This window comes from Mustela lutreola, chromosome 3 (genome assembly GCF_030435805.1).
Source record: "Mustela lutreola isolate mMusLut2 chromosome 3, mMusLut2.pri, whole genome shotgun sequence".
Classification (NCBI taxonomy): Eukaryota; Metazoa; Chordata; class Mammalia; order Carnivora; family Mustelidae; genus Mustela; species Mustela lutreola.
Window position 1 is genome coordinate 16,990,720 of NC_081292.1, and position 15,628 is coordinate 17,006,347.

Here is a 15,628-nt window from a genome sequence, read left to right on the forward strand (position 1 = left end):
TTTACACAAATACTTAGTGATTTACGTGTGCTTTTCATAAAAAAAATTCTGTATTTCTTTTTCTTTTTTTAAGATTTTATTTATTTATGTGACAGACAAAGAGCATAAGTAGGCAGAGAGGTGGGCAGAGAGAGAGAGAGAGAGAGAGAGAGAGGAGGAAGCAGGCTCCCCGTGGAGCAGAGAGCCAGATGTGGGCCTCGATCCCAGGACCCTGAGATCATGACCTGAGCCGAAGGCAGAGGCTTTAACCCACTGAGCCACCCAGGTGCCCCCTGTCTATGTTTCTAGCAGATTTTGCTCCTAGCACACACAGAGCAACTATCCATGATTACCTCTCCCTCAGGTAGTCCAACTCATCATTCCGTATTCTTTCTCGCTCCTGTGTCTGATAGTCCACGATAAACTTGGGATATTGGTTAAAAACCGGATACTGCCCTTTCGTCAATGCCGCAAAGACGTGAAGCATGCTGTTGGGATGAACCTCGGTAGGAGTGGTATCCATGAGACGGTAGACTTCTCTAATGACAACACTTATATCCAGGTTATTCCGATGATGAAAAAAATACTGTAAGAAAACGCTGTGTTCAAATTGTGAGTTAGCTAACAAAGCAATTACAAGGTAGAATTAAAACAAGGTAGCTTAAAAAGTGTGAATTAATCTTGTCTTTCTCTCTCTTGTTTCTTGGCAAACGCACTGGAGTTTTTCTTAAGCCAAGTTTTAAGATGAAGAGACAATTTCATGTTTTCAAAGTCTAAAGAATTTCAAAACCAAACTTCTGAAATAATACTTTTTAAACTTTAACTCAAACCAAAGGCCTCCTTTGTATCAGAAGAACACTGCAACCAACAATGGTGCACTCTCTCTCCTTTTTTTTTTTTTTTTTTTTTTAGGATTTTATCCATTTATTTGACAGACAGAGATCACAAGTAGGCAGAGAGGCAGCCAGGGACAGAAGGGGGAAGCAGGCTCCCCGCCGAGCAGAGAGCCTGATGTGGGGCTATGATCCCAGGACCCTGGGATCATGAACCGAGCTGAAAGCAGGGGCTTTAACCCACTGAGCCACACAGGCACCCCGGAGCACACTCTTCTGCTCAGATTTTTTCCTTGCAAAATCCCAAATAAATAAATTTGAAAATAAATTAGCTTGATTCGTTAAAAATATCTGAAATGTTTCCACATTACCTTGTTCTGCTGGAAGGTCCAAATTCTAAAATATATATGGGTGAGCATCTTGAGAATATTAAGGATAAATGAAGTTTGAAAGGGGCGCCTGGGTGGCTCAGTCTAAGTCTCCGACTCTTGATTTTGGCTCAGGTCATGATCTCGGGGTGGTGAGACTGAGCCCCTCGATGTGCTCCATGCTCAGTGGGGAGTCTGCTTGAGATTCCTTCTGTCCCTCTCTCTCTGCCCCTCCCCACCCACTCTCTCAAACAAATAAATCTTTAAAAAAAAAAAAAAACTAGAAGCACCTGGGTGGCTCAGTAGGTTAAGCCTTTAGCTCAGGTCATGATCTCAGGGTCCTGGGATCGAGTCCCGCATCGGGCTCTCTGCTCAGCAGGGAGCCTGCTTCCTCCTCTCTCTCTGTCTGCCGGCCTCTCTGCCTACTTGTGATCTCTCAATCTCTCTCAAAAAAATAAAATCTTAAAAAAAGAAAACTAAAACTAAAAACCTTTAAAAAAAAGTTTGCAAAAAAAGAAAAACTAAAAACCTTGAAAAAAAACACAAAGTTTGACAGGAACCACAGAAGAAGTAACAAACCCAATTCATCCTATCCACGAAAAGAACATCTCTTCTTTTTTTTTTTTTTTGAAGACTGTATTTATTTATTTGAGAGACAGAGATGGAACATGCGCGAGTGGGGTGAGTGGCGAGTGACAAGCAAGACCCCCCCCACAACTGAGTGCAGAGCCCGACTTGAGTGGGGCTCCATCCCAGGACCCTGAGATCATAACCTAAACCAACTGAGTCAGACACTTAACCAACTGACCCTGTCCTTTCAAAAACCTCCTTTAGCACTTTCTTTCAAGTAACCTTCCTGCCACATCTCAGAATTCTCAGAGTAACCATTTCTTGTGGGTAACAGGCAGCCAGACTGTCACAGACTGGATGGGTCACTGATAAAACCACGCGCAGAATTAACGATGACTCAGCAGGTAAACAGCTTAAAACAGGCAACAAGCACTGAACTCCAGTATTACCGTGTTTCTCTCCTGAAGCTACAACTTTTAAGACAAATGGTGTGCGGGATGGCCCGCTGGGTTACTGACTGATGAGGTCAGAGGGGTACACCTTGCTCTCCACGGCATTTCTCCCACTTGGCACCAGTACCGGGCATGCAACAGGTACTCAATTAATGCACTGATTCTTCAGTGGAAATAAATGAAAACTCGAGACCTGCTACTTAAGAACAAGGATATTTACCTCAAAATCATCTTTAAGACTGCAGTTGAGCAAAGGCGCTCTAGAACATATGTTGTAGGCCACGACAGTCATCAGGAGGAACGAAGGATGGTTGGAAAAGACATTATCAAACAATTTTAGCCACTCTTCTCTGGTTAGTACTTCCGAAAAGATGGTTTCAAGAAGAGGCCATGCATATAGCTAAAATAAATAAGGAAAAACTTATTAGTTTTCTATGGAAAAGTCATGAGTCCTTGCTAATACTCTCTTACATTTGATGTAGCTGTTAAAATCATTATATTCAAAACGATTATGAAAAGAACTACCTTAATATGGATGCTTCTTTATAGAAGGTCAGTTTTGGGAAAGCAGTTTAATGAAGAAGAAAATGGAATGCTATTAAAAATACAGCAGGTAGTATGTTCTTTTATTATACTCTTTCAAGAAATTTGTATTTTTTATACCTGAGCAAATGTTAGTTTCCAAAATAAGTCATGTTATCCTAAAACCACATACTTCTTACCTGGGAAGTTATGTCATGAGCTATGTAGTGCTGAAGCAGTTCTCTGTCGTGGAATGCCAGAACATTCTCTATCATACTGAGAATGTTGATGGGAGGATTCGGGAAATATTCAAACCAGTGTTGGCACCAATTGACTATGAAGAAAAAAATGGAAATTTATCTTTACCATGTCTATTATCAAAGGACTCAGCAGTTCTTACATATATGCACTCTAGGTCCTCAATATGTCCATTAATAAAGAAAACATAACAACTCTTTAAGTTCTAGAACTTTTGATTTTACACTTCCATCCTGTTAACGTCATATTTCAGGCTCATAAAATTGGCCAATTTCTTCAACTGAGCGCAATCAATGAGAGTGTCCATTAAAACAAACAGAACTTTCCAGTTTTCCTGATCTTCCCCACAGGGCACTCTGCTTCTGTCTTCTCCTGGTTAACAAAATGACCCTCCTACAAAAATTTCCTTCTTAAGTCTTCATTAACTGTGATGAATGTTAAGTGACAACCTCCTGAAATCTACTCAAATTCATACTTAATCAAAACTAGAAAAGTTTACAAGAAATGTTCAAAATTACTTTTTTTTTGAGACAGAAAGGGGTGTGGGGGTTGGGAGAGGGAGAGAGAGAATCTTAAGCAGACTCCATGCCCAATGTGGAGCCTGATGTAGGGCTCTATATTATGACCCTGAGATCATGACCTGGGCTGAAACCAAGAGTGGGATGCTTAACCAACTGAGCTACCCAGACACCCCCAAAATTATATCTTACACATCAACACAAACACATAAAAACAAACAGGCATGTATTATATTCCCCATCCATTAAATGTTAAAATAAACACGTTCCTATTACTAGGACAAGAGTGACTGCTCTACGGCCATAACAAGTAACCACCAGAATTGGTTTTAAATCTAAGCCATCGATGAACAACTTATTCAGTAAACCTAACTTTGAAAACCCAACCAGTGACTGAGGGATTCTCTGCAAGTCAGCCAGTGGAAAGCGGAATCCTTTCTGCTCATGATGTTTCTAAAGCTCGCATTAACTCACTGAGCAACCACTACCACCCCCAAAACATTCCTCAAAAACCCTGGTGAGATCAGTTAGTTTCATTCAATGAACTATGCCTAATCACCATAGCCATCCGTAATAATTCAATTCGGATTTTTATTTTGTTTCTTTAAAAGATTTTATTTGACAGACAGAGATCACAAGTAGGCAGAGAGGCAGGCAGAGAGAGAGGAGGAAGCAGGCTCCCTGCTGAGCAGAGAGTCCGATGCGGGACTCCATCCCAGGACCCTGAGATCACGACCTGAGCTGAAGGCAGAGGCTTAACCCACTGAGCCACCCAGGCACCCCCGGATTTTTATTCTAAACACTGAATTATGGTTCTGTCCTTTGACAATACGATCTCCTTTCTCATATTAGCAAAAGAAGACTTAGATCGGCAGAATTTTGGATTACATCTGGTTATTAAAGGGCCTACAAGTTCTAGAAGTCAATTCTTTATTAGTAAGTAAATGTGAGTTAATAATTAAGGCATAAGTAAACTCTTACAAAAACTAAGCTTTAAAAGAAATTATTTCAGCTTCTTTAACTGCTGCTCTTAACTTTAAAAGAAAAATCCAGTTCAGCAACATGTGCTATGGGTCTACTGTGTCTCAGATACTGCTAGCCCTAGGAATTTTAAAACACCACACACACACACACACACACACACACACACACACACACACACACACACACACAGGAAGCCCAGATTTTTACAACTAATCTTCATTAAGAGAACACTGTTCTCAATTAGGCATGAGGGAAACCCCACTTTATACGTAAGCATTTGCCTTCTCTTCTATTCTGCGTGGTGTCACCGCAGGAGTGTGTGTAGAAGACCCAGACACAGGACTGAAGGAGAACAGGATAAAGACAAGTAACCGGGGCGGGGGGAGGGGCGGTTCCTTGATTTAACCGGAAGAACCCCCTCTTGGTCATACAAGAGACTGTAAAGAGTGCTTCAAGATGACTTTTATAAACATATTCCAAATTATACATCAAACGGACTATATTCCTTCAGACTTTCTCCCAGGTCCCAACTAGACCGTGAACCCAAAAAGCTGAACAGTGGTTTATTGCGAGCAGTGCTAACATTCAGTCGGAGCCCAGTAAGTGCTCCTTGAATAAAACTGGTTTAAGACCCTCGATGAAAATTCCCAGCTACTTATGCTGGCCCTGACGGATCTCCTAGATTTAAATCGGGCCTAGAAGAGAAAATCAATTCCTTGGCACAGAACCATATGCCAGCGATATAACAAGATTTTACTGGAAATAAAGTATAGTTTTGCACACTTACCTACTTATGAACAGCTTTTCTTATGATAAGACATCATTTGCCATTTTAACCATTTTTGAGCTGCAAATCAGTGCCGTAACTGAATGCACAACGTTGTGCAACCATCACTATGTGCAAAATCTTTTCGCACATAGTGCGAAAAGTGTACCCATTTAGTACTAACATCCCATTCCTACCTCCTCTAAGCCCTGGTGACCTCTACTCTATTTTCTGTGTCCGTAAATTTGCCTATTTGAGATATTTCACATAAATTTGTTCTTTTGCGCCTAGATTTCAGGGTCCGTTCCCTTATACATTTGAATGTTCCATTGTATACTATACACACCATATACACAGTTTATCCATCCATCTGTTAACAGCAATGATACTTGGGCTGTTTCCCCCTTCTGGCTGTTGGGGATCACGCCGCCACCGACATTCACATACAAGTATCTGTTTGAGTCTCTGTTTTCAGTTCTTTCCGGTGTATCCCTAAGAATGCAACTGCTGGATTATATGGTAATTTTATGTTTAACTTTTTGAGAAATTGCCAATTTTCCACAGTGACCACCATTTTATGTTTCCAGCAATACATGAAGGTTAGAATTTTTCCACATTCTTATCAACACTTGTTTTTTTCCCTGTTTTTTAAATTACAGCCATCCTAGAAGGTATAAAGTGGTACCTCAGTGTGGTTTTGATTTGCGTTTACCTAATGACTAATGATCCGGAGCATCTTTTCATGTACCATTAGCCATTTGTGTATTGTCTACGGAGAAAAGTTTAATCAAAGACTTTGCCCATATAAAAATGAGATTATTTGTCCTTTTGTTGTTGAGTTGCTTCTTTTCCTTTTAAAACTCCAAGTATTGTTGCCAGAGTAAACTCGGAAAACCTTTTTGAGGAATCAATGAGAATATTTATATTTTATGACCTAATAATACCAATTCTAAGAACTGACCAAGAGACAATATTATACATATTTGTATGTGAAGACAGTCATAACACTGTTTCTTTAGGTAAAAGTTAGAAATAACCTAAATGTCCAACAACCAATTAAACTAGGACTCTACATTATAGAATGTTAGTGTCATGAGGGGGGAAAAGATTACAGTCAATAAGATATTTATAAAGTTTATAAAAAGAGAAATGTATCTAACATATTAAGTAAAAGTAGTATAATCACAAAAATTTAAAAACTGCTTAAAAAGGACAGAAAAATTATTTAAAAAACTAATGGTCTAGCAGTTAGGGGACTAAATGATGATACACCTAAATGATGAAATATTATATTATGTGGGGAATAAATTGTGTTTTTCAAGAATACTTAATGATTTGGGGAAATGCCTTTTTTTTTTTTTTTTTAAGATTTATTTATTTATTTGACAGACAGAGATCACAAGTAGGCAGAGAGATAGACAGAGAGGAGGAAGCAGACTCCCTGCTGAGCAGAGAACCCGATGCGGGACTCGATCCCAGGACCCTGAGATCATGACCTGAGCCGAAAGCAGAGGCCTTAACCCACTGAGCCACCCAGGCGCCCCTGGGGAAATGCTTTTATAAGAAATTCATCAATACATCCTCAAAGATTATCAAGGAGGAGGAAGAACATGGGTGAATTTTCTTTTCTTTTGTATGTTCTCCTATATTTTCTCCAATCAGTAAAAATTTATCAAAGCAAATGCAATGCAATTAAATAAACCAAAAAAAGGGAGAAATATAGTATTCACAGTATGTACGCTTGAATCTTTTTATTTCTACTCAAAATTTTACTGTAATTACAGTTAAGTGCTTATCTCCTTTGTACAAGAAAACCTTTTAAAGCAATTTAAAAGACATATAAAATTGGTTATTTTTGTTAAATAAATCTGTAACTGGATTCAGTTTATTGACTGTTTAACTGGCCCGATGACACCAATATGAAAAAAGGACCCACTTTTCAGGGTAGATGGCAAGCAGTGAACACAATGGTTTGGAGCACAGGCTAGAGTCTGTCTGGCTTCAGCAACTTGTTCTGCCACCAACCTACCCTTGGGAACTTAAGCTCTGTGTGCCTCAGTTTCCTCAGTTATAAAAAACGAAATAACAATGCCTACCTCATAGGACTGTTAAGATAATTAGATAAATTAATAAAGGCAAACATGGAGAATGGTACTGGTACACAGGAAGTTCTCAAGCAATGTTCGCTCTGGTTGCTGAGAATGAGGACGGCAGTTAGCATCCGCTACAACAGGCCCCGTGTGCTAAATCCTGCCGTACTTATTACTACAATCCTATTAATAATAAATTGATTTCCTATTAATAATAAACTGATTTTCAGTAAGTAAAAAAGCATCTGCTTCCTTCCTTTTTTTTCCCCTAAAGATTTTATTTATTTGTGAGAAAGAGCATATGTGCACGCACACATGGAGATGGGAGCCGGACCAAGGCAGGATCCCAGGACCTTGAGATCATGATCTGAGCAAGACTCTAAACCGACTGAGCCACTCAGGTGCCCCTGCTTCCTTTCTGCTAACAAAATCTAAGCTGTAACAGTATCTTCTAAAATGCAACTATCCAAATTTTCTTGTAAATGAAAAGGTTTATGTATAAATGTCTGAACTGTCCATTTCCTGCTGAAAAATTATTTAACACCAGAATTGTTAAATGTTGCAAAGCTGCAAAGACATCAGAAAATGATACAGGAAATCCACTCTCGGTTTCATTATTAATACTTATTTACTTACTTATGAGAGTAGCAACAACTTCAAAACAAATGAGCTGGTTGTTCTGGAATAATTTTACAAACGGAAATGCCAAGAGTGGAAGATACGGCGTGTCGCTGAAGATGGCAGACCAGTGAGCTAATGCAGATAGGGTTCTGTGAATCAGGTAAGGAAATAAAGACCAGAGAATAGTTTATTATGAAAATTTGACTAAATAATACATTCAACTGATAAGAAACTTGCTACAGAAGGTATATTTGATGAAAATTCTTCCTCCTACCTTTATTATCTAGCTTACTTTTCTCCAGAACCACTGTTAAAAGTATAGATCCTTTTTAAAAAAATGACAAAGGTGGGTATAAACATTGTGTTGCACCTTGTGTTCTTCACTTAATAGCATCTTGGAAAAAGTTCATTATCAGTAGACGCAGAGCTCTGATACACAAGACAGTTTTGTACAGAGACACCTTAATTTCTTTAACTTGGCCTTAACGGGCATTTAAGTAGTATCTAACCCTTTATAAACAATGCCACGCTTAATGTTTTATTTACATCATTCTTCATGCAGGAATATAGATTTGGATAAATTCCTAGACGTGAAATTGCTAAGTCAAAAAACATATGCATTAATTTCAATAGTCAGTGCCAAATTATTCTCTGCAAAAAAAGTGTCTATTCACATTCTCAGTAGCAGAGTAACGGGATGCCCATTCTCTCACTCTGGCCAATGTGCTTTATTACCCTTCTTTTTAAATCTTTGGTCTACGTGAGAAATGGCATTTCAATGTGGTTTTATATGTATATGTATATATCTATATTCATATTTTTTCACTGTAATTTTAATTGGCATTTATTATAAGGGAGGTACAGCATCTTTTCATGCTTAAGAACCAGATCCCCAGCTATGAACTACACATTCAATCCTTTTCCATTTTTTATTGGTTGGCCCATTCCACACTCATTTACATGAATAGTTCATATAGAAACCAGTCTTTTATTTGTCCTACTTTTTGTATATACTTTCTCGGTTTTACATATATCTTTGGGGAATGTTCTTACATGTAGAGATTTGTTTTCCTATCAATCTCTTCTAGATATGTCAAGCTTAAAAAGACCTGCCTTACTCTAGGGCTATAATTCCATATTTACTTCTGATACTTTCAAGGTTTGCTTTTTTTAAACCTTTTGTTTTGAGAGAGTTTTAGGTATACAAGAAGTTGCAAAAGCAGTAGAGTTCCTGTATACCCATCAGTCAAATTACTCTAATGTTAACATCTTGCATAATAAATACAGTACAGTTATCAACACTAAGAAATTAACTGGTTCTGTGCTATTAACTGTATCAGACTTTATTCAGATTTTATCATTTTCCCCATTTTGTTAGGTGTTATTTTTTCGTTCTGCCAACCTAGGGTGCTACACTGCATAGGTGTGTACCTTCCTCTTGGTTCTTCCCGTGTGGAAGCTCCCAGTCTTTCTGACACTGACATTTTTGAGGAATGCTACACAGTTATTTTATAGACTGTCCCTCAATGTTTTCTCACGATTTAGAGGGAGGTTCTAAATTTCTGGCAAGAACACCAGGGAAGTGCTGCGCAACATACTGATGTACATCATTACTGGGGATTTCAAATTTGACTTGGTTATGGTGGCACTGGCCAAGTTTCTCTGCTATAAAATGACTCTCTGCCCATTTATAACTAATAAACATCTAGAGGAAGGTACACACGTTGCTGCACTATACCAAACACACCTCTGTAACACTCTGAGCAGTTTCCTGCTTCTGATGGGGTACTTCTTGTGAAGGTTGAGAAACGCCATGTGCACGCCCTTGTCTTCCAGGCTGCTGAACGCAGTGTGGTTTTCAGGCAGCTGGAGCAGAGAACGCCAAATGAACATTCTGAAATAAAAACATCATTTTAACCAAGAACAATCTGGGGGTAACACTGATTTAACATAAAAGAAAGTAAATGGTACCTGTATTTCGTGGGATATTCACCATAGCCTTTTAATAAGATCTGTAAACGCTTTTTGTTTAATCCATCTGACAACTCATTCTTTAAAAAAAAAAAAAAAAAAAAAAGTCAGTAAGTGATATAATTGCAAACCTGAAAAGGTGAAATCTAGCCCACAGTGGCTTTCTAGGCTTCCTTATTTATTTATTTATTTAAAGATTTTATTCATTATTTATTTATTTGAGAGAGAGAGAGAGAGCAAGCAGGGAGAAGAGCAGAGACAGAGGGGAAAACAATCTCAAGGAGACGCCATGCCAAGCAAGGAGCCTGACCCTGGGCTCGATCTCACGACCCTGACATCATGAACTGAGCTGAAACAAAGAGTTAGACACTCAACTAACTGAGCCACCCAGGCACCTCGTTGGCTTTCCAACTATAACACAACACACAGTTAAAAAAATATTTTTAGGGACGCCTGGGTGGCTCAGTGGATTAAAGCCTCTGCCTTCAGCTCAGGTCATGATCCCAGCATCTGGGGATCGAGCCCCGCATCGGGCTCTCTGCTTAGCAGGGAGCCTGCTTCCCTTCCTTTCTCTCTGCCTGCTTGTGATCTCTGTCAAATAAAATAAATAAAATCTTTAAAAAATATTTTTACATTATAGGACTCTCTATTCTCTCTCTCTCTCTCTCCAGTGAGCATATACATAGCAGATAAAGTTCATGACACATTACTGTAGATCTGCATCTGACTTTTCCTGTAAAGCATCAGAGAGTGAATGTTTTAGGCTTTGTGGGCCAAGAGGCAAAATCAGGGATATTACATAGATGTTTAAAATGTAAACATTTGCCGAGAAGCCAGATGTGGCCCCCGGGCTGTCAGCTGCTAACCTCTGCAGCAAGGGCAATGCATCCCAGTACTTTATTCCTTCTCTCTCTCCCCGCCCTTTCTCTTTTTCCCCACTTCTTACTTCTAAGTCAATTCCAATCTTTTTTTAAGTTTCATTTATTTATTTTTAAAATTTTATTTATTTGACAGAGATAGATCACAAGTAGGCAGAGCCGCAGGCAGAGAGGGGAGAGCACGCTCCCCACTGAGCAAGGAGCCCGATGTGGGGCTCGATCCCGGGACCCTGGGATCATGACCGGTGTGGAAGGCAGTTGCTGAACCAAGTGACCCACCCAGGTGCCTCAAGTCAATTCCAATTTTAATGGAAAAATCACTTTAAAGATTTGGGGACGATAAAGCCGATCTTGGAGATGACCTCATCTGATGCTAACAACTCAATGAAACAGAAGGGATGTTGTTTTTATTTCGGGAAAATGGGTGGGTCAGAGCTCAGTGACACCAACCTACTCAGTATGTCTTGGCTAGGACTCAAAGCCAGATTTTTCTGACTTCACACAATGCCCTTTTAACCATTAAAAAAAAAAAAAAAAAAGGCAATCCAATGTAAGAGGGAGCGAAGGGACAGTCAAATGATGGTGAAGGAAGATTCCCCTTGAGAGCCTTGCGCCAGAGCTGGAGGACCGGGCTGGAGCAACAGAATCAAGGAAGGAGCCACATTCACTCTTGTCATCCGCAAGACACCTACTGCCACCCGACCGCTTTGTAAATGGAGAGAAAACACCCAGGTGAGTCTGGCTTGAGTTTTATCTGTTCTTATCTTGACCAGGTAAGGATAGAGTTCTACTTCCCCTTCCACGTCCTGATGCCAAGATTAGGGGAAGAGATGCAGATCAGCCTGTACAAGGATTCTACTTAGACCTCCTCCTCACAGCTGGCCGTGGACCGCGTAGGAACAGCCCGCTCCCTGACCCATTTCTGCAGAATCTCCAAATTTGACTCATTCCAGAGCATGGCCGGCTACCTCCACGGTGGTGCCTCTTTTATTTCCCAGAAGTCAACTGTGATCATCCCCCAGTTTTCCCAGAAAAGGCTCCTGTAAATTCTCAGCAAAGTTGAGGTCAGACCATGTCCCAGAGCTATCATTCAGCTTACTTTCTCATTAGAACATTCAATGAACAGGAACAATATTGTCCCATCTTTACACAGCAAGATTTGTGCCTGCTACTTAGCTTTCTAAAAGTAACCAATATTTTTGGAGGGGAGCTTGGTGGGGGGATGGGCTAACTGGGTGATGGACACTAAGGAGGGCACCTGTTATAATGAGCACTGGATGTTATATGCAACCGATGAAACACTAAATTCTATCCCTAATAATACACTATATATTAAATTGAATTTTTAAAAAAGCTAACCAATATTAAGCTAAGGATTATAGAGGGAATAAAACTATAAAGAAAATCGAGGACATAATTTACACAAAAATGAGGACGATAGTTACATCTATGGGATAGGGAAAGAAATGTGGCTAGGGATAAGCACAGGAGCTACAAGGCTATTGGTAATACTCTGTTTCTTAATGTGGATACAGGTATGTCCAGAAAAGTGTTAACATGGCAAGTCTGAGAATGCTATGCCTTAGAAAGGCATACTTGCAAGGTTGTCCGGGGTCTAGAAACCTGGGTTTTGGGAAAGTTCCCACTATCCGCAGAACCTCTAAGAGTGGCTCACTGTGTGTAAATTGTTCGTATACTGTGATTTAGGCTGAACACCTGTTTTCCTTGCAGAGTCTGGGATTTTGCGATGTACTGAACAGAGGACTGAACGGAGGATGCCTACATAACCAGCCTCCACTGAAAACTCTGGCCCCTGGGTTTCTAATCAATTTCCCTGTAGATAACACTTTTTTCTCTTTCTTTTTATGTGGGTTTCACAGTTTTAAAATGCTCCGAGGGAAAAAGAGGTCATTAAAATTAATGTGGCAAACGTTAAGTGTTGGTGAGAATTTGGAGCAACTAGAGCTCTCTAATACCTCTTGGTGGGAATATAAATTGTTTCAATCACCTTCTTGGGGAAACTGACAGCTTATTACAGCAGAAGAGAAGCATTGCCAGCAAGCCGGTAATTCCGTTCCTAGGTTTATATTCAGCATAAACGTGTCCTATGTTCACCAACAGAGAAGCCACAATGTGCATAGCAGCTCTACTTCTAACAGCAGAAAATAAAAAAGGAAACAACCCAGATGCCTACTGACTGCAAAATGGATAACATCTGGTTTATTCACACGATGGAATTTTACACAGCTACGAGTGAATGATTTACAACTACATGGATTTCTCAAACATAAATCAAACATAATGTTGCAAGAAAGAAGCCACATGCAAAGGAGTACAAACTGAAGGATCCAATTATATTATATAAGGACAAAAAAAGGCAGAACCTAAGGTATATATTGCAAGTCAGGAGAGTAGTCATCCTTGGGGGAGAGGGGGAAAGTGTCTGGAAGGGACCAGGAGAGGCCCTTCTGGGGTGCTGGTAATGACCAATTTTTGGTCTGGTGCCAATCATACAGGTGTGTCCAGTCTGTAAAAATTCACTGAGCTGTATGTTTAAGTGTACTTTTCTGTGTGACTGATTTAATGTCAATAAAAAGTTTTAAAAGTCCTTGAAAATGTTAGCAACTTCTTTACTGATACTTATATTTACTTTCAATTCCAAAGTAAAATATGCTTTTTGCAGAAAATTAGGAAAATAAAAAATATATATATGAAAGAAGAAAATAAAACTGACTGAAAGCCCTTCCCTTAAAGGTAATTCTATTAGCATCTTGGGTTTTTTTTGAAAATAATACACAGGTACTCCTGTTCTTTTTAAATCAAACTGATATCCAAGCACACAGTTCTTGTAACTTGCTTTTTATATTTAACATACTGTAATTATTTCCCTTTCCTCTTACATATTCTTAGACTTCTAGTGTCTAGCTCTATCATAATTTACATGCCATTGGACATTTTGGTTGTTTCTAAGTTTGTCTTGAATAAATCTCACACACACACACAGAGTACCAGATCATCCTAAGGCAAAAAGGCAAAGTGGTACATTCTTTCTTAGAACCATTTGGCTTCTACCATCAAAATTTTTGTCCAGGGGCGCCTGGGTGGCTCAATGGGTTAAGCCGCTGCCTTCAGCTCAGGTCATGATCTCAGGGTCCTGGGATCGAGTCCCCGTATCGGGCTCTCTGCTCAGCAGGGAGCCTGCTTCCTCCTCTCTCTCTCTCTGACTACCTCTCTGCCTACTTGTGATCTCTCTCTGTCAAATAAATAAATAAAATATTTTTTAAAAAAAATTTTGTCCATACTGTGACTTAAAAATTCTCCTTCTCCAGATACACTTGTCCAAATGTTTGAAGATCACTGTGTAAGACAACGCACCGCAACGCAGACTGTATTAACAGGAGACTCACGACACCATCCAAATGCCAGCTAAGCAGAGTAAATTAAGGCCAAGGTAGAGCCACAAGGGCAATACAATGCAAGTATTTTTTAAATGTTGTAGGACCTCAGGCATAAATGCGAACAGACAGTTAACACCTTAAGGGATCAAAGTCACAGAACAGTGCTATAGTATGATTCCATTCATGTAAAAAAGAAATAGGAAGGTTAAGACACGCAGACGAGTGTATGTCTACACACGCAGGGAAGACTTCTGAAGGAAGCAACAACGACCAGTGGTGGTTACCTCAGGGACGTGTGGAGAAGAGCGGGCAGGACAGGAGGGAGAAAGGCGTATTTTTATTTTTCCCTTCATAACCTTCTATACTAGCACTAACAGATAATGCCAGCCATGAATGTAATTTTAAGTTTTCTAGAACTACATTAAGAAAGTAAAATTAAGTTTCATAATGTTTCACTGAACCCAAGGTAACCAAAATATTATCATTTCAACCTATAATCAACATAAAATTACTAATAAGATATATTTCATATTCCTTTTTTTAAAAATGTATTTACTTATTTGAGTCATCTCTATAGCCAAGGTGGAGCGTGAAATCATGGCCCCACGGTCAAGCGTTGCATGCTTTTCTGACTGAACTAGCCAGGCGCCCCAAGATATTTTATATTCCTCTGCTTCTACGAAGTTTTCAATATCAGATGAGCATTTCCCCTGCATAGCACATCTCAGCTCAGACTAAGCACATCTCAGGTTCTCATTAGCCACACAAGGCTAGCGGCTAGCGTACTGGCCAGTGTACTTCTATACTGTCTGACTTCTTTAAAAACCATAAACATGTACTAATTATACATTTAAAACTTAGAAATTTAGAAGTTGTCATTTCAGTTACAACTTTCTTCTCTTCGTATCTTTCCTTTAACTTCTAAGAGAGGGACAAGTGATGATGGCCTAAGGTATCTTGTCCACAGCAGAGTCTATGACAAACAGAAGTGTAATTATACTATATTCTTACCTCTTTATTTTCAAAACTACCAGCCAGGTCTTGCTTCAGGATTCTGGTTTGCATTCTGTTTTCCCTTGATTTTGCCGGCCGCTGGACCCTTCCTGTTGTTACTTTCATCTTAAGGTCCCCGGAATTCAGTTTCCGCTTGGGCACATCTTCAATCACTTTCACTAAGGGAGGAGGTGGCTAAAAAGGGGGAAAAAATAAAATCTAGTGGTTATCCTTGGAAAACAGACCTGTCCACGCAGGATTTGCAAAAGTTGTTGTGACCAGTTTCATCATGTGCCTTAACATGCATCATTATTCTTCAAACAAAAAGTGTCCATAAAATATCCAAGAATGTTCCCTTGTCGTTAAATCAAAACAAATTTCTGCCAAATTCCTTTGAAGAACACAATTAAGATACATGATTAACAAC

At 39.4% G+C, this 15,628-nt stretch overlaps 1 protein-coding gene across 5 annotated transcripts in view; it reads right to left on the reverse strand.

Annotated features, from left to right (window-relative positions):
* Window positions 1-15,628, reverse strand: part of TBC1D31 (TBC1 domain family member 31) — a 68,321-nt gene that overhangs the window by 21,090 nt on the left and 31,603 nt on the right. For all 5 annotated transcript variants that reach the window (XM_059165699.1, XM_059165698.1, XM_059165700.1 and 2 more), the window contains 7 exons: window positions 15,220-15,396; window positions 9,933-10,012; window positions 9,709-9,855; window positions 7,977-8,110; window positions 2,925-3,058; window positions 2,423-2,602; window positions 333-565 (listed from right to left, as the gene is read on the reverse strand). In XM_059165699.1, the coding sequence (XP_059021682.1) occupies window positions 333-565; window positions 2,423-2,602; window positions 2,925-3,058; window positions 7,977-8,110; window positions 9,709-9,855; window positions 9,933-10,012; window positions 15,220-15,396 (1,085 nt within the window). The remainder of the gene's footprint in view (window positions 1-332; window positions 566-2,422; window positions 2,603-2,924; window positions 3,059-7,976; window positions 8,111-9,708; window positions 9,856-9,932; window positions 10,013-15,219; window positions 15,397-15,628) is intronic.